Source organism: Ipomoea nil, unplaced genomic scaffold, assembly GCF_001879475.1.
Source record: "Ipomoea nil cultivar Tokyo-kokei standard unplaced genomic scaffold, Asagao_1.1 scaffold2827, whole genome shotgun sequence".
NCBI lineage: Eukaryota > Viridiplantae > Streptophyta > Magnoliopsida > Solanales > Convolvulaceae > Ipomoea > Ipomoea nil.
The window spans coordinates 1,570,095-1,590,266 of NW_017619255.1; the positions used below are offsets into that span (position 1 = coordinate 1,570,095).

At 34.7% G+C, this 20,172-nt stretch overlaps 1 protein-coding gene across 9 annotated transcripts; it reads left to right on the forward strand.

The window, feature by feature from the left end:
- Nucleotides 1-15,929: 15,929 nt before the first annotated feature.
- On the forward strand, nt 15,930-19,966 carry LOC109159478 (putative receptor-like protein kinase At3g47110). 9 transcript variants are annotated; one of them, XM_019307576.1, is made up of 4 exons: nt 15,930-18,556; nt 18,599-18,922; nt 19,041-19,425; nt 19,592-19,966. In XM_019307576.1, the coding sequence occupies exons 1-4, from the start codon at nt 16,024-16,026 to the stop codon at nt 19,746-19,748; spliced, it is 3,399 nt and encodes a 1,132-aa protein (XP_019163121.1). In that variant the 5' UTR covers nt 15,930-16,023; the 3' UTR covers nt 19,749-19,966. The 9 variants fall into 9 exon arrangements, with proteins under 9 accessions (XP_019163121.1, XP_019163119.1, XP_019163120.1 ...); XM_019307582.1 differs by having other exon boundaries at nt 15,935-16,621; nt 16,910-18,922; XM_019307581.1 differs by having other exon boundaries at nt 15,935-16,590; nt 16,879-18,922.
- The last annotated feature ends 206 nt before the right edge of the window (nt 19,967-20,172 follow it).

Consider the following 20,172-nt stretch of genomic DNA (forward strand, 5'->3'; position numbering starts at 1 on the left):
TAAGTAAAGAGATAGAAGGGACAAGAGATTTTATAGTGGTTCGGCTAACGTTGCCTACTCCACTCTTCTTCCACAACTTATGGAAGGATTGCACTATCACTCTTTAGTACAATTACACAAAGACTTCCTTGATCACTAAGCCGGACAGCCTTCGTAGGTTTTTCAACTCCTCGAGTTTACTCCGCCTCTATCAACTTCTTCTTCCGAGTTGAGGTTGGTAGAAAATGATTTCTTGATTTCTCCAACGTGATGAAGTCTTGACTGTAAGAGATGATTGCTTCGTTCAAATGGCAAGACTTCTTTAAGGTGTAAGAAAATGATCAATACTCTTCTTCAAGTAACTTAACACCTTAACACTGGTTCACAAAAGCTTTTAGAGATTTGAGAGCGTTTAAGAGCTTTTGCAGGTAAATGAGTCGAGTGAAAAGAACCAGCGCCTTCTTAGTTGATGAAGGTGGGTTTATATAGGTGATGAAAATTCATCCGTTGGAGGGAGATGAAATTTTCGAACCTTTTAACCAGTGGACAAGGACCGGGGAGCTTCGTGCATTAAATGCTCCATTAATGAGGTTGTACCATGTAGCCGTTTGAAGGTATGGATAGCATTAGGGTTTTCTCCTTTAGCTCCAGGAGATGGTACATCTTCATTTAATGCTCCTTGATTAGTGTGTCCCAAAAGATGAGATCCTTATTGTCCTAGGATGTTGTCAAATCAGACAGATAGAACATTCTTCTTGTTGTTGAAGAGAAGTAATGCTTGGTAAGAATCGTCTTTAACAAAACTGTCCTTTCGTGGTAGTTGACAATTCCTGCTTGACTTTCGTTGTTGTTCATCATGCTTTGTGTCTTCTTTCGTCTTGGAGACCCTATCAACTAGTCATAACTCATTTTCGTGTGTTTGTCTAGCTTAACACGAATTACAGGAGAGTTATGGCAACTCTCGTCTAGGACGAAAGCAGCGATTGAGAAAAACTAATAGTTAGGGGTCTACTTTCTACATTACATTGGTATCATCAAAATCCTAATACAAGGTTCCTAACAATTACTTATCAATTTATCATCAGTTAACTTTGTGCATCATAGCATAACCAAACTCAAGAAATTTTCCTGACAGCTTAAGTATGTAATTTAAATGTAAATCTATATAAAAGATAATTAATACAAAAGATGTAGAGGTTCCATGGTGTAGTAGTGGTTAGCACTCTGGACTTGGGACCTCTTTAATTTCAAATTTGTATTGAGGTATAATTAGTAAATCCTTGCGACGTATGGATTATGATACATTTATATGATATCTAATATTTTTTTTGAATAATTGAAATATTATATAATATTATGCTATATGAATCAAATTCATCAAAGAATCTTGAAGTACGCCATTTAGCTATTTGCAAAATACGAAATAATAATTAAGTCATCAAATTTAAATTTAAATTTAAATTAAAAAAGGAACTCTACATTTAAGTATTTAACTACAAACTCATCATAAAATAGTCCAATTATCTTGTTTAGTAAGTATTTTTTTTTTTAAAATTTGTTCACTGTACCCTGGATTAAGGAAAACCAAACCCTAGCTAGCTATTTAAGAAATTCCATTGGCTGCCTTTCTTTGATCACCAGTTTCAAGTACTTCAGTTTGGGAAGATCTCAATTGCAATGACTTCCACTTTTCCATTCATAAGGTGCTTGACTTCCAATTGAACTTTTCTCATAGCGTATGGGTTGTTGGTAAGATCCACCATTTTCCATACTATTGTTGTGGCAGCCGAACTGCTTCGGGCTTCCCACTATACTTTTTAAACTTCACCCCTATGACCAATTGAGCTACTCATGCGGGTTGCTCCTCACTATAAAAATTAGAGGTGAGCATTTCGGTATTCGTTTCGATTTGTTCGGTTCTTTAAAAAGTTCGATTTCAGTTCAAGATTAATTAAACTCAATAGTGTTCTAGCTCAAATAATTAATGAATTATTTATTTTTACTTATAATTTAGGATTAACAATTTATTATGCATCCATTGAGTTCAACAAGATGAGATTATAACATTTAAAAAAAAAAAATTCGTTCAGAAAAAATCGAACTGAACTGTCCTTCTCTAATAAAAACATCATGTGTGCACGCCGAATAATAATAATAATAATAATAATAATAATAATAATAATAATAATATTATTATTATTATTATTATTATTATTATTATTATTATTATTATTATTATTACAAATAATATGTTTATTTTCAGAAAAATGAATCAAACAGAAAAAAATGCAATTTTTAAACTTTTAACCAAACAGAAAAAGATGATTTTTTGACCTTTAGTCAAACACTAAAATATTAAATTATTTTCTAAAATGAGTCTTTTTATGAAAATTATTTGTGGAAAACATTTTTCAGGTTTTTAACTAGATCCTAAATTAAGTCATTTGGGAAAAAGTAAATTTCAATTATGGTCCTATAACTATTGTGATTTTGTTAATTGCAATCCACGACTTTCAAAACTAACAATTGAATACCTTAACTATTCAATTTTTATCAATTTTGATTCATCCAGCAAAATTATCGGCGAAAAATAACCTGAAATTTTTAATAATAAAATAATAAGAGTATTTTTGTCTTTTACTTCTGCTCTGTTCTTCTTGTTCCTTTTTCTCTTCAACGCCGCCAAAAAACCTCCATTCTCGCCGGAAAATTTTAATAAACGCAGCCATTACATAAACAAAGAGTTCAGCTTTCTCAATTTCCAGGAAATACCCATACAATTATTTGGTAATTGAAATCCCATTCATTTTCTAGCTATCTGCATTTCTAATCAAATTCTATTTAGATTCAAATTAGATTAAAGTTACCAGTGATTTCCTTCGCCCACAATCGTCACCTTCTCTGCCCTAACTCCTCCCCCAATCCCCTCCGCCACCTGAGGTCTCTCTACCCCAGTCTCACCCTATTTCTCGTTTCGACAGAACTTTGACGAATGCCCAAACCAGCAACACCCAATGCAATAGCTAGGAACCGAAATTGCCCTTTGATTAAAGATTAATTGGCTAATTAAAATTTTTGGGTGAGATTTGGTCGACAATTTTACTGTAGTGACCAAAATTAATAAAAAGTGAATAACTAAAGTAGTAATTAATAGGACCCCAATAGTCTCAGGACCAAAATTGAAATTTACTATTAGGGAAATATACTGATGTAATAGATTAGGGTTGTGCAGGACCCGAAAAAACCGACCAACCCGACTGAACCGAAGTCTGGTCTACCCAAACCATTGAGAACCGAACCCGACGAAGGAAAACCGAACCGCCCCGTAAAACGACGTCCTGTAGAGAGGTTTCGGAGTGGGGGATGAATTAAGTCACCCGACCTGACCGAATATCCGATTGAGCATAGGGTGTAACAACCCAAAATTTCATTTTATAAATCCAGTATTAAGAAATCCCAAAGTAGCTTTTTCTCCCCATTAAAAAAATTTTTGCAATCAAATCGGTGTTTGAATAAAATAATTTTGTCCAATTTTAAAATTAATTCGACACCGAAGAAATGAATTTCATTCGAAAATTCCAAAGTTTTCGGGTACTTCGTGTACCAAGATTTAAATCGAGAATTTTAACCGAGTGAGACCAGGAGAATTAAAAGGGGAATTTTGAACAAGTGTTCATCCTTATAGCTTTTGGGAAAATCCACTTTCAACCCCAAAGTAATAAAGAAATATCATTTCTAGCCTATGGTTCATGTTACATGGTGGACCACAAGACATCCAAAAATCCCTTATAAAATCATCTTTTAGCTTGGGAAATTACACATTTGCCCTCAACCAATCAGTGTGAATCATCCTAGGGTTTTGAACCCTATATAAACCCCTTCATTTCATCTCATTTTCCTGATCTCATTCTTTGCCTCTTCCACATTTTCTTGGCTGCCAACAACAGGAAGAAAGGCAACAACCTAGTAAGCTTGTTCATCCTTCATTCTAGCATCTTTTCTCTTCTAGTTTTCTTTAGTCTTTAAGGTTGTAGGCTAAGGATAGAAGGTGTGTTGGGAAGTGTAGGTGGTGAAGGAGGCTCAAGCTAGGCCAAGAGGAAGAAGAGATCCAAGCAAGAAGACTAGACTACAAGAGGTATAACCCCATGGATTCCTCTTTAGATTTGGCTCTGTGAAGCCTAGTTTTGAGTTGAAATGAGTAGAAACTATGACTTTTTGATGTGTTTATGCTTGGAAGTGGTCTAGTATGTGTTTGTGAGTTGTTGAGATTGTTTTGGAAATGTTTGGATGAGTTTTTGCAGGTAAAATCCCATCTGTTGCACAACACAGTGTGCACCAGATCAGAGTGGCAGCCCTTGCCGTGGCCCATCAGAAGGGCTGCCGGCTAGAGCTGTGCCACCACGGGACTAGGGCACGGCCCTAGAAGAGGGTCGTAGCCTAGTCCCGGCACATCAACGGGGCTCCAGGGGCAGACTATGGAGAGTCCCGCCCCAGGTCCTTGAGTATTGTTCTGATTAGATTTTTGTGCAGTGGCCGGGCCCTTGTGGCTCAGCTACGTGTCGTTTCGGACCGAGTGTTACGGGCCCTTGTGGCTCGGCTCTTCGGGCTCGTCTCGACGCACGTTTTGGTTTTGATTTCGTGGAATTTGGATTAAAAACAAGTATGTTAAGAAAGATTTTGTGAAGAAATGTTACACAATACATATTTTGCTAAATTCTCTGTGTTTGAGAAATTGTTGATTATGTGATCAATTAATGTTTTTATTGAGTAAAGAAGCATGATCCTTTGAGAATATGATTTATTATGAAAGCACGATTAAATTGTATTATTTGATCAATGAGAATAGAAGCATACTTGTTGAGTGAAATGTATAGAAATTGCTATTTTGTAAACCGAGCTTGTGATATATTTTTTTGAATACTTCATGTTAGTGTATACATGATTTAGAAGCATGTTATAGAGCATTTTGACATTTCACATGAGTCATATTTCAAAGATGCATAAAGGACCAACGTGAGTCCAAGAATACTTTCAAAAACCATAAGCATGTGGTATATCATTCTTTGATGCATTGAGAAGTAGTAGAGTTGTTGCATGCATGAGATTGATGCATGAGAGATATATTTATGTATTATCTATATCGGTGAGGTTTTGGAGGATACCGTTTGGACTATGTTCCTCTCGGGAGATATTTATGGACATTGTAGTCCCAGTATATGTAACGCGGCGTATTCCCACGTTACGAGGTTGGAAACTTCCCGTCGGGCTTGGAATCCTGGTTAGGGGGTGTGCACACTAATAGTTCGATACCTGATTCCAAAGAGTTTGAACCACGAGATTGGTTCCGTAGACGGTAGGAGATATTGGGTCGGAATTATGCCGTTCCCGATGGGGTAAGTCACACATTTGTGAAACCCTAAGCCGTCTACGAGTATAAGAGAAAGAAAGAGAGTCAACAGAGACTCAAGAAAGAGAGTCAACAGAGACTCAAGTATGAGAGTCAATATAGACTCGATAGAAAGAAAGAGGGTCAAGAGAGACTCGAGAAAGTAACAAAGAAACCTCCACAGAAAGTACTCTAATTTATATATGATTATATTATTGCACTAGATTGCATATGAACATGAGTATATTGTTGCACTAGATTGCATAAGAGTATGATGATATTGTTACATTAGATTGCATATGAACATGAGTATATTGTTGCACGAGATTGCATAAGAGAATGAATATATTGTTGCACTAGATTGCATATGAGTATGATTATATTGTTGCACTAGATTGCATAAGAGTATGAGTATATTGTTGCACGAGATTGCATAAGAGTATGAGTATATTGTTGCACTAGATTGCATACGAGTATGATTATATTGTTGCACTAGATTGCATATGAGTACAATTACATTGTTGCACGAGATTGCATATGAATATGAGTATATTGTTGCACTAGATTGCATAAGGGTATGATTATATTGTTGCATGAGATTGCATAAGAGTATGAGTATATTGTTGCACTAGATTGCATGAGAGTATTATTATGTTGTTGCACTAGATTGCACAAGAAGCATGACCATAATGTTATACATGATTGTATGCGAATGAATCATCGTAGGAGAATTATTTAAATGAGAAGCGTAACTTAAGGTATTCCTTTGAGCATGATTGTTGTAATGTAGTAGAAGTTCTACTTAATGAATTATGTGATATGAGTATGGAAGCATGTGAACACCTGTTATATGGTCTTTTAGCATGATCCTATCTGTAAGCATGAATTGCTTGATAAGCTACTTGAGGAGCCTATATGTTGATAAATCTACGTGATCAGTCTTATACTTATATAAGTATGCCAGCTAATATTATTGGGTGCAAGCATCTAGAAAGAATGTGAGAAATCTAAAGATGATTTGAGATTAGCCTATTGCTATAAAGATATCAAAGGTTTTCAAAGTATACGCTAGAATGCTTTATAGGGTTGAGTGTGGTTATACTTAGCTTCGTGCTAACGGGTGTTTTTCCTGTTTGTCTATGTGTTGCTTGTAAAACCCCTTTCAGGTGGGCTCAACAGTGAGAAGAGATCGAGTTAGATTAGTCTCTTAGTTTGAGATGTCTAAACTCTAGTTTTTTATTTATGATGATGTTATGGATTTAGAATTATGACTTCATGATGATGGATTGTTGTTGACTGTATTGGGGTGACGTTTTTCCCCCTTACTTTTCCAGTATTCATTTCTAGTACCCAGACTTAATCGTATTTTGTAGTTTTACCCCTTTAGTCTGTGCAATCACCAAGATTGGTGGTTGTGGTGGTGACACCCCCACTATTTATCTTCTAGTTTCCGCTGCATAGTTTATGTTAATGACTGTTTAAGAGATATAATTAAGAGTTAGAAAAGTGGGGTGTTACATAGGGTTTCCTAGGGCTGTGTTAGATACAGCGTCGTTTAGACCAAGTATATATATATGTTGATTAGCTTAATCCATCAGATCTCTCCTCATTCTCTCATCGCGCAGTCGAAGCTAGGGTTCCATCTGAGATTTCTTTCTCTCATTCTCTCATAGACTCATTCTCTCATGCTCTCATACTCTCATAGTCTCATCTGAGATTTCTCTCCCACTCTCTGATACTCCGTTACTCCTAGTCTCTCAATCTCTCAGAGTCTCAGTTCCACAACCACCCGTTGTGTAGTCCGGTGGTCTGGTCTCTTAGGTGTTGGTGGAAGCCCTTGTTGGCGTTGTTGCTGGTGCTGTGACCTCTACTGGTGATATTGGTAAAACGAAGCCCTTGTTCTCCGGGGTATCTGTGAGAAACGAAGTAAATCTTCTAACCCTAGTTATTTAAATTTGATGCATGATGAGACAGATGAGTTGTTATGCGATTTTGTGATATGTTATGCCACTTATGTGAATATTTGGTGGAAGCACTGACTTATTGAGTGTTTTTTGCAAACCCTACTTTGATATTATCAGTTTGTGAATTGTTTTCGCATTTTGTGTGAATTTATGATATGTTATGTTATATATCTGGTGAAAGCACTGACTTATTGAGTGTTTTTTGCAAACCCTACTTTGATACTGTCAGTTTGTGAAATGTTTTCGCATTTTGTGAGAATTTATGATATGTTATGTCATATATCTGGTGAAAGCACTGACTTAGTGAGTGTTTTTTGCAAACCCTACTTTGATACTGTCAGTTTGTGAAATGTTTGAGTTTGAGTCTCTGAAATTTGTGATATACTGATTTGTTGGAAGCCCTTGCCCCCTAAATCAGTAAATCCAGATAATGATGCCTAATGAACATGAGGCCATGACTGTATAACAGTGTCTGCCTCTCTGGAAATGGAAATAAAAACCCTGAATATGGATTTGTTTAAAAATGTGAAGTACTCAAGTTTATAGATGTTTGCCCTTAAATCTTAATGACAAAATAAAATAAATAAATATGTATTCTTTGAAAATGATGACACACAATGTGTTTGATTCTGTGATTTTGTGTAATTGTATGCTTACTGTGAGACTGTTTATTCTTCTTGAATATGAACCCTACCTATGCTTACTGGAGTTATTGATAGTTCACCATTTTTAGATGGAAAATATCAGTATGCCTGGTAGTCAACCTCCCAACTCTTCAATTGATGGACCTTCAGGGGTGGAAGCCCAAACTGTTGAGAATCATCAACAGAATGAGCAACCTCCTGTTGCTGTTCCTGACAAGAAGAGGAAACAGGTTGATTCCAGATCACCAGTGCGGGATCATTTTGAGAAGATAAAGGACAGTAATGGTGTTACTGTAAAAGGCAAATGCATTTATTGTGCAAAAATTTATCAGTGTGAGTCAAAAAAACATGGGACTTCTTCCTTAAGAAATCACATGGTGAGCTGTTTGAAAAATCCTCACTCCAAAGATACTAGGCAGTCCCTGTTAACATTTCAAGCTGTTACATCCCTTACATCTGGTGATTCTGGAAAGCCTACTGTGGGAAAAATAGGAACCTAGGTGTTTAAGCAAGAGTCAATTAGGAGGGCCTTGGTTGAAATGATAATCATAGATGAATTGCCCTTTAGATTTGTGGAGGGAATATGTTTCAGGAGGTTCATAGCTATTGCTTGCCCTAGGTTTATAGTTCCATCCAGGTGGACTTTAAGTAGAGAACATCCTAGTTGTCTATGAAGATGAGAGACTAAAATTGAAGTCATTTTTAAGGGGAAGCAGTCATAGGCCGGGTTAGTATCACTACAGATTCTTGGACATCCATCCAAAGAATTAACTACATGGTAGTAACTGCCCATTTCATTGATTCTGAGTGGAAGCTTCATAAGAAAATCCTTGCATTTGTCCCTATTACCCCTCACAAAGGTGAATATCTAGCCAAAGCCCTAGAAAATTGTTTGCTAGAGTGGGGGCTTAGAGATGTGTTTTCTGTGACTATTGATAATGCCTCATCAAATGACACTGCTATGGGGTTTCTGAAGAAAAAATTGGTGTCTTGGGGATCATCTACTGTGAGGGCAAAGTATCTTCACATGAGATGTATTGCCCATATCTTAAACTTTTAGTAGTTCAAGATGGTCTGAAAGACTGTGATAGTTCTGTTAAGAAGGTTAGGGAGATGGTTAGACATGTTAGAAACTCTCCTGCTAGACTTATTGGTTGATTGGTTAAGTATTGAACAAAGGTCTTCTTTGTGTTTAGATGTTCCAACCAGATGGAACTCTACCTATTTGATGTTTATATTAAAGGAACTCAAAATATATATTAAAGTTCAAATTCATTAAATAAAAAGAAAAAAATCAAATAATTAAAGTGAGCATTTTTCTTTTTTATCTTATTTCTTTTATAAAGATTTTAATAATGAACGATATCAAGTATACAATTTAATTTAAAAAAATCTGCAATTTTGAGATATATGCTTTGATTTTATTAGTGCAAATCAAAATCCAACTAGAAGAGCTCAAAAGGCTTGATTCTAGCTCACCTGCGGGCACGAATGTCGTCCGAAAATTGGCTGGCCTTGCGGACTAAGTTATGCCAAACTTCGGTATCATTTTCCATCTGATAAAGTCACTTGGCTCGGCCGAAACCGAGAGTACCACTCTCGTGCTACAGAGAGCACGAGAGGTTGTGGTGCACCGAGAGCACAACTCTCGTGCAACGGTGACCACGAGAGGTGCACTCTCGGGTTGCACCACAGCACGAGAGATGTACTCTCGTGTTGCCTGGTCCGTGTGCTCTCGTGTGAACCTGCACCCCAACGGTCTGAAACCCGAAAGTTCAGAAGATTAAACTCATCCGTTACTGGAATTAACACTGTTTTAATTCCAAATTTTAAAACTGAGTTTAATCCTACTTAGTGGGTGGCTGTTACAGGTGTTACACAATTGGTTTTAATACCAATTTAATGGTCATGTTGAATGCTATCACTCCAACATCCCTATATAAAGAAAGGTAGAGCAGTAGCTTTTTACACAGTGTAGAAACAAAGGAATTCCAATAGCTTTATTCTCCCAAAACTCTGCTTCTAGTCTCTTCTTTAGCCAACCAGTGTTCTAAGCTTTGCTTTGTTCGACGGGTTCCTTGTTTAGGTGCTTAAACAAGGAATCGTAGCACATTTTATCTTGGGAAACCTAGGCTACAACGCTCCTAGCACTTGTGGGAGGTAGCAAATAAGGTTTTAAGGAAAAGAACATTACGTTCAAACTCGTGCTAAACCTATCCCAAACACTCCATCTTTTCCTTCCCAGTTTTTTCTGTTTTCCCATAGAATAATAATCTTTCCGTAGGATTATTATTTTGGAATTTTTCAACCATATTACCCAACAAAATATATATATATATATATATATATATATATATATATATATATATATATATATATATATATATATATATATATATATATATATATATATGGACGAAGCCACCTTAGGGGGTAGGGGGGCCCTGGCCCCCCTCACCCCACCCTACCCCTACCCTCACTCTAATTTTTTTTAATAAATATGTATATGTGTATATATATATATATATATATATATATATATATATATATATATATATATATATATATATATATATTGATATAGTAGGGTTAAAATATACTTTTGGCCCTCCTCTAATTTATTTTTTGAAAAAAATAATCTATTATGTTTATATTAAATGAACTCAAAATATATATTAAAGTTCAAATTCATTAAATAAAAAGAAAAAAATCAAATAATTAAAGTGACCATTTTTCTTTTTTATCTTATTTCTTTTATAAAAATTTTAATAATGAACGATATCAAGTATACAATTTAATTTAAAAAAATCTCCAATTTTGAGATATATGCTTTGATTTTATTAGTTATATATGTTGATTAATTAATTAGTGATTTATTGTGTGTTTTAAATATTTATTTACATTTTTAAGATGTACATTTTAGTTTAAATGATTAGTTTTGAAATTGACAAAAATTAATATTGATTATTTAATTCGTCTTGTTTTTTGTCTTTATCTCTTAAATTTTGAAATATCCAGTTAACCAGTAAAACGAATATAAGTTAATTATGAAAAAATTTGGTGACAAAATAATTGACAAAACTTTTTATTTGATGTTAAGTGACAATCTATATTTAAATAGATATTGTTTTTATTGTTGTTATTATATTTTGTGTTATGTGAAAAATTTCTAAAGTAATGATTGACACCTATGTCGATCGTACTCATATAATTATGTATTTCATACTTTATTACACATAGTATAATTAGAAATCATTATCAATAATAATCACATACAATAATGTATGGTATATAATAATAATATGGTGCGATTAATTATAATGTCAACTAACATTGTAAATTTTCTTTAGTACATCAGCCCCACAACTCAAGTTTTCTGGCTCCGTCCCTATATATATATATATATATATATATATATATATATATATATATATATAATATGCAGGAAAAAATATTAATTATATTGTTAATTGTGAATTTGTGATTCAATAATAAAGTTATTTAAAATATTTACGCTGTGCATCACGAGAGGAATGCTAGTATCATCACTACAACTTTTCAACAAGTATTAATAATTGATTGATTAAGATAAGGCCCGTTTGGTTCACGGAATAGGCCGGGAATGGCATAACATTCCCAGTAATAGGCCTATTTCTTTGTTTGGTAACCATTTTTATTCCAGAAATAATATTCCTGGTAATAGCCTATTACCTCAAATAAGGTAATAGCTATTACTAAGGCCCCCCTGGTATTAGCCTATTACTGAACGCTCAGGAATAGATTTTAAAATCTATTTTCTTTTTTACCCCTTTCTTTAACCTAATTTTTTTTATCATATATATAAATTTATCCTATTTCACCACCACCGTCGCCACCACCACCATCACCGCCGCCGCCACCACCACCACCACCACCATCGCCACAACCGTCGTCGCCCCTACCACCACCGCCGCCCCCACCACTACCACCGCCACCACCACCACTACCACCCCAGCACCACCACCGCCACCACCGCCACCACCACCACCGCCACCACCACCACCGCCACCAGAACCACCACCCAACAGCACCACCGCCACCACCACCACCACCACCGCCGCCACAACCGTCGCCGCCCCACCACCACTGCCACAACCGTCACCGTCAACCGTCACCTCCACCGTTGCCCCCACCACTGCCATCGCCACCACCACCACTACCACCCCGGCGCCACCACCACCACCGCCACCGCCACCACCGCCACCACCACCACCATCACATATTTTTATAAGGGTATTTATGTCTTTTAAAACATATTTCATTTCTATTCCTTAAATCAACCAAACACTGTAATATAATTCTAAAGTCTATTCCTTCCGCGAACCAAACAATAGAATACAATTCATATTCTATTCCTTGCCTATTCCATTCCTTATGGAATAACATTCCTATTACCTCAAAATTCATTCCGTGAACCAAACATGCTGACAATGTTGTTTTCATTCCATTTCTTACCCCTCGTATACGTTGTTGGCATGTCAAGCACGGCTTGTCCAAATGGACAAATTTGATGTCCATTGACTCAAAAAAGTCTTTAAAAAAATTATTTGTTTATAAAATATTTTTTATTTACGATGTTTATCAATGCTTATAAATACATTATGAGATATATATATATATATATATATATATATATATATATATATATATATATATATAGAGAGAGAGAGGAAGGTTCAAGTGCGGCAGTGCACTTAGGTGCGGCGGTGTGGTTAATTGTAGGCCATTAGATTAGATAAATCCAACGAATCACATTCATCAAGGCTTTTCCGATATTTTCGCGCGCGTTCTCACACTACGCGAACTGCAAGGTTAAAGTCGTCATTGGGCACCATAATATATCAAATCATAGTGTTGTGTGTTTTATGTTCGTTATTGGTGCATTATTAACCTTACTGTGGTGTATTTGAGAATTCGTGTTGGTGCCTTCCCGAGCGGTTAGTGCGACTGCACTAATAGTTATACAAATATACACCATCCATGTTAGAAAATACACACCAAAAAAACATGCACAAATTAGATACGCATCACCAGAACGCACCACTAGGTATGACTAAAAGCATCACACAGTGTTCGGAATACACCATTGGGGTGGTGAGTTATATGGTGTATTTTTTGGGTGTGTTGTGTGTTTTTTGGTGTATTTGTGCATTTCATTGTGGTGCTTTTTCCTAACACTATTGGTGTCTTTTGTTAACACTGTTGGTGTATACTGACAAGCGACTGATATAAATAACCACTACAATTATAATAACACCCCCCACTTACTAGGACGAGCTTAAATCTTTAAATCTTCATAAATTAGCCGCTGCCATTAGATTAAGCAGAATGGACGACGCTGATATGACCGCATCGCCGCACCTAAAGCCATTGCCGCATATGAGCCTTATTCTATATATATATATATATATATATATATATATATATATATATATATATATATATATATATATATAGTTAGGATCATATGAGAACATGTGTTTAGGTGAGAACGTGAGAACACATCATGTGCATCCATCTGATATTTTTTAATGGTCTAGATTAGATTCAGTGTGTGCGAACGCACATTAAATGTGTGCAAACACACTAAATCGCGTTTGCACACATTTAATGCACGTTCGCACACGCTTAATCTAATCTAGACCATTAAAAAATATTAGATGGATCCACATGATGTGTTCTCACGTTCTCACCTAAACACGTGTTCTCACTGGAACCCTACCCTATATATATATATATATATATATATATATATATATATATATATATATATATATATATATATAATTGATTGATTAAGATAGTGTTGTTTTCATTCCATTTCTTACCCCTCGTGTACGTTGTTGGCATGTCAAGCACGGCTTGTCCAAATGGACAAATTTGATGTCCATTGACTAAAAAAAGTCTCTAAAAAAATTATTTGTTTATAAAATATTTTTTATTTACGATGTTTATCAATGCTTATAAATACATTATGCTTTAGAAGTTATCAACTTTATTATTAAAGTGTAATAAAAATAAGCTTAATATGAAAATTATATATATATATATATATATATATATATATATATATATATATATATATATATTCAACCCTTCATATTGATTTCTCACATAAACGTTAGAATCTTTGCACCTCGAAGATGCTGGATGATATGTTAAACATTATTCCAATATTTCATTTTAGGGGGAAGCACTAAATATTGTTAGCAATTTTATTGCAAATTCAATATCAGGTCTGATGCGACTATGGAACTTCTAGTTCTATAATATTGCTCCAATAGCAACAAAGTAATGGACTTTCAGTCCCAAAATATCCTCATTTTCGTCTTTTTAATAATCCCTTATCTACTCCAAGAGATTATTGGACAACCGTTAGTGTGATAAGTAAGTGATACTTATCCATATAAAATATCTTCAAGACAATTTCAAGTATGCTAACTGGTGTATAAAGCTTCTTCACGCAGAAGCTCGATCTTCAAGTCGATATAATACTTGAGTTTTCCAAGTTCTTTATTTCAAAACTCCGTCTTTCGACATGAGCTAATATCACCAAGTTCTCTATGTGTTAACATTTAAACCAAAAATACCGACTGAGATAATAATATTGTTCATATTTATTTATTTTATATAAATAAATTTTGGTTTCATGCCTACTAAGCTATGGTTGGAATTAATTATTTATAAATTAAATTTTAGTTTTGCATATATATATATATATATATATATATATATATATATATATATATATATATATATATATTCATCACCTACATCAATAATAAAGTTATTTAAAATATTTATGTCGTGCATCACACGAGAGGATTCTAGTATCATCAATAATTAGAAGACTTCAACTTTTTCAAAAGGATTAATAATTGATTGATTAAGATAGTGTTGGTTTTATTCCATTTCTTACCCCTTGTATACGTTGTTGGCATGTCAAGCACGGCTTGTCCTAACTCCTAATGGACAAATTTGATGTCCATTGACTAAAAAATGTCTTAATAAAAATATTTGTTTATAAAATATTTTTTATTTACGATATTTATTATCATATTTATAATTGGTTATCAAATCTTATAAATACATTACGCTTTAGAAGTTATCAATTTTATTTTTATTTATTTTTTTGAATGTTACTGGCTCTATTACAATGTAGTTTCTGTTCATAACTATTTTCTCAACCTACTGAAGCACAAAGAGTCAATAACGCCTCGACTAAGGCTCGAACTCACAACCTTCAATTCCATATGGGACTCTATTAAAATGTAGTTATCAATTTTATTATTAGAATGTAATCAAAATATTTGTAACTATTTTTTTTTCATTGTTTCAAAGAGACATATATAAGCATTAAAAAAAAAAAGATATATATAAGCATTGTAGAATATAATTGAAATTTTTAATATATTAAATGTACATTATTTTTGTACTAAATGTACGTTATTTTACAGTAGACAGAATATGGTCCATACAATAATGATTGTAAATTGTAATAAGTGTGCTCCAGTTTTTCCAACATAGTACCCCACGGATTTAAAGCTGCCTTTTAATAAGTTAATGGATTCAGTATTTAATAAGATTTTTTATTTTAATAACCCACCATTTTCAATTTTGCCATAATATATCAACCACCACTAATTTGTCAAAGTTTTCAATAACACCTTAGGTTCTCAATGAGATTCAAACAACATATAACCATTGAAAACAAGACTAAGGGCTTGTTTCGAAACATAAAAAATAACTTGTAGAAATCATTTTTCAGATTTTTCCTTGTTTGGATAATAAAACAAATATAAAGTTAAAAGAAAAATATTTATTTTGGACAAGGAAAAAAACTCCCAACAATATTATGATGCAATACAACTCAAAATGTGTATTTTTGTACATTTATGTATTCACTTTACATTTTGTATTCTTGAGCTCTATATATACTCTCATCTTTCCAGTTTCCACCCAGTCCAAGTGCACTCAATTTAATAAATAAAGTTTGTATCTTCTCCACAAAATGAGCTCCTCCCTATTTTGTTTTTATGCCATATTTGCCTTCCTCTGCAAAACTTCCTTCTCCCTGCCCGGAAATGTTTCTGATCACCAAGCATTACTTTCATTGAAGGCCAACATGATCGGAGGTCCTTTTCAATCATGGAATGAGTCTACCCATTTCTGTAATTGGGTTGGAATAACTTGTGGTCGCAAACACCAACGAGTTGTAACAATCGATTTGCACTCGAGCAACCTTCAAGGCTCTTTGTCCCCTGCAGTTGGGAACTTGAGTTTTCTTAGAGAATTGTCGCTTGACAACAACACTTTATCAGGTATAATTCCTAATGACTTGGGTAGACTTAGAAGATTAAGTGTGTTGGTTCTGGAAAGAAATGTATTTTCAGGTGAAATTCCAAAAAATCTTTCACATTGTGTTAGTCTAACAGAAATTTATTTGGGAGGCAATAATCTAACGGGTACATTTCCTTTGGAGTTTCGATCCCTGTCCAAACTAGTGAACCTTACGGTTCATATGAACCACTTGATGGGAGAGATACCTGCTTACATAGGCAATTTTTCATCACTCAAGGTACTTTCTTTTGCTGAAAATAATTTCAAGGGAAAAATTCCTAAAGAGTTGGGTAGACTTAGAAGATTAAGTGAGTTGGTTCTAGAAAGAAATGTATTTTCAGGTGAAATTCCAAAAAACCTTTCACATTGTGTTAGTCTAACAGATATTTTTTGGGCAAAAAATAATCTAACGGGTACATTTCCTTTGGAGTTTCGATCACTGTCCAAACTTGAGTACCTTTCGGTTCACACAAACCACTTGATGGGAGAGATACCAGCTTACATAGGCAATTTTTCATCACTCAAGGCACTTGTTTTTTCTGAAAATAATTTCAAAGGAAAAATTCCTACTTCAATTGGATGCCTGCAGAATGTTTTTTTTATTGGTCTAGGCAGTAACTACCTGAGTTCTACCATTCCTGTATCCATTTTCAATCTGTCATCATTGGTAAATTTTGATGTACGAGAAAATAAACTTGAGGGATATCTTCCTTCAAATTTAGGCACTACCATTCCAAAGATAGATAAATTTTGGGCTAGTAATAATCTTTTAAGAGGGCTACTTCCTATCTCAATGTCAAATGCCACAGGACTACGGTATTTTGATGTTAGTCATAATGATTTTTATGGAGGAGTACCGTCATTTAGTGGACTTAAAAGACTAATACATCTTTCACTTATTGACAATCCGCTTGGTAATGGAAAATCCACTGATTTGGATTTCATGTCATCTCTTCTCAATAGTACTGCTACACTACTGGGCCTGTATCTTAATAATTGCAATTTTGGAGGGGTTTTGCCCAGATTCATAGCAAACTTTCCACAGCTTGTACATTTTCAAATAAAAGAAAATGTCATAGGCGGATATCTTCCAAGTGAAATTCATCTTCTTGAAAACTTAGAATACCTGTACTTATCAGAAAACCAGCTAGGCGGTACTATTCCAAGCTCATGGGGAGGAAGCCTTCAACAACTCATTGGTTTACACCTTGGAGGAAACAAATTGTTTGGTGAGATTCCAATTTCTTTGGGAAATCTGTCCATTCTTAGTGAGCTTTACCTACCATTCAATGAGTTTCAAGGTACTATACCGATAAGTTTTGAAAATTTTAGGTATTTGTTAGAATTAGATCTTTCTAACAACAAACTCCAAGGAAATTTTCCCAAAGTTATCTTCACATCACTTGTGAAATTAGACCTCTCTCACAATCACTTTACAGGTCCTCTTCCTGTAGAGATTGGTGGGTTCAAAAATTTGGTGTCACTAAACCTCTCAAACAACATGTTCTTAGGCACACTTCCAAGTACCATTGGTGCACTGAGTAGCTTGATTGAACTCAACATCAATCACAATCTTTTCCATGGACTTTTCCCTCCTTCTTTCAGTTCTTTAAAAAACCTTGAAATTTTAGATCTATCTTGTAATAACCTCACAGGAAAAATACCAGAATTTCTAGGTAAACTCAAGTACTTGAAGCGGTTGAATTTATCATTTAACCATTTGGAAGGTGAGATACCTACTGAAGGGATTTTTAAAAACAAGACTGAAGTTGAGCTTGTTGGTAACAACCTTTGTGGAGGTATTCCACAATTTGGGTTGACAGCATGCCCAAGAGAAGGAGAAAGACAACATCTGTCCCATATTCAAAAGTTGGCAATTTTCATTATGTTCATTTACAAGCAGAAGAACAAGCAGCCTTTAACGCAGGATGCAACAACAGAGCTCATACCTAAGTTGTCATATTGGAGTATCCAGAAGGCAACAAATGAATTTTCTAAATCCAGCATAATTGGTTTTGGAAAATTCAGCACTGTTTACAAAGGCATTCTTGATGGTAGTTTGGGAATTGTTGCAATTAAAGTGTTCAAGCTTCAAGTAAGAGGAGCATCCAAGAGCTTTTTGGTGGAATGTGAAGCATTGAGGCAAATTAGGCACCGAAACTTGGTAAAAGTTTTGACCACTTGTTGTAGCATCGACCATGAGGGTAATGACTTCTTGGCCATTGTCTATGAGTATATGATCAATGGTAGTCTGGACAATTGGTTGCACAATCACTCAAAAGACGACACAGGAGAGAATAATGATTCAAAGAGTTTGAACTTGTTACAGAGGGTAAATATTGCCATTGATGTGGCAAATGCACTTGATTATCTTCATAATCAATTGGAGACAGGTTTAGTGCATTGTGATTTGAAGCCAAGCAATATTTTGTTGGATGGAGACTTAATTGCTCACGTGGCTGATTTTGGAATAGCAAAATTTCTTCCGACAGAAGTTGCACTTGCATCTTCATCAAACCAAGTGAGTTCATCTATAGGAATTAAAGGGACTTTTGGATATGCAGCTCCAGGTAGACTATTCTCCATGAAACTTTTAAGAGAGAATCACTTCTAACTAAACATAAAAACTTTAAAAAGTATATATTTTTTTGTGAAAGAATACTAATGCTTGAATTTGAATTTTTTCAGAGTATGGGATGGGAAGTGATTTGTCAACATTTGGTGATATGTATAGCTATGGGATCCTTTTGCTAGAAATGTTTACTAGTAAAAGTCCTACTAGTGATATCTTCAATAATGGCTTAACTCTTCATAACTATGTTAGAATGAGCATGCCTGAGCAAGTCGCTGAGATTGTGGATCCAAAGCTATTCCAGATAGAAGCTAATGCAACACCTCAAAGTCTTGTACTTCATAACCAGATAATCGAATGCCTTGTATTGATTCTTAAGATTGGAATAGCCTGTTCCGTGGAGTTACCTAGGGACAGAATGAGCATTGGCAATGCGGTCAAGGAGTTGCTTTCAATCAAAGACACCCTTGTGGAACTTGGAGACATTAGGACCATTCCTCGGTGAGGTAATTCATTTATGACGATCCTTTAATTACTGCATTGAAAATTTTCAAGTGCTCCATCTCAACTAAAAGTGTAAACTAATAGTTAGATTGCACATTTATGTTTATATATTATATATGCTCAACAAGTGTAATGTTTTTGTTTCATGCCTTATTCAATATTGGTCGATGTCATACTACCATGTGGATCTAAGACAGTTAGAGCAGGCTGTATCAAGCAAGCTAGCAGTGGTGTTTGCAACTTCAACAATCCAATCAGCAGATCAGAGACTGAGATCAAGCATGGAGCAGAGTATGGGGATTCAATCATTCCTATTGTGATTGATTGAGAATTTTATTTTATTTTATTTCGTTTGTGATGTTGGTTAGTTTTGATGTTTTGAAGATTTTGTTGCTTTCCCTTTTACAGTTAATTAGTTTGAGAGTTCTTTGCAACTTCTTTTTCCTGCAAATTGCTTTTCTCCCTTAGTTTAGACAATGTTTCTCTGTAGTCTCTGGAGTTTACTGATAATATCAATAGAAAAAAAAAATCCACAATATCCATATGTAAGAACTCAAAGCAAGAAGTAGAAACATATGTGCTATTGGGAAAATGACTCATTTTCTGATAGTAGCACACATTCTTCATAATATGTGTTTCTAAGTAAAACAATCCATTGACCTCCTTAGCCAAATCATTAATCATCTGCAACCCATGTATTGTTGAATAAAGCAAATGTTGAAGATTCTTCTAGGATGCATGTTT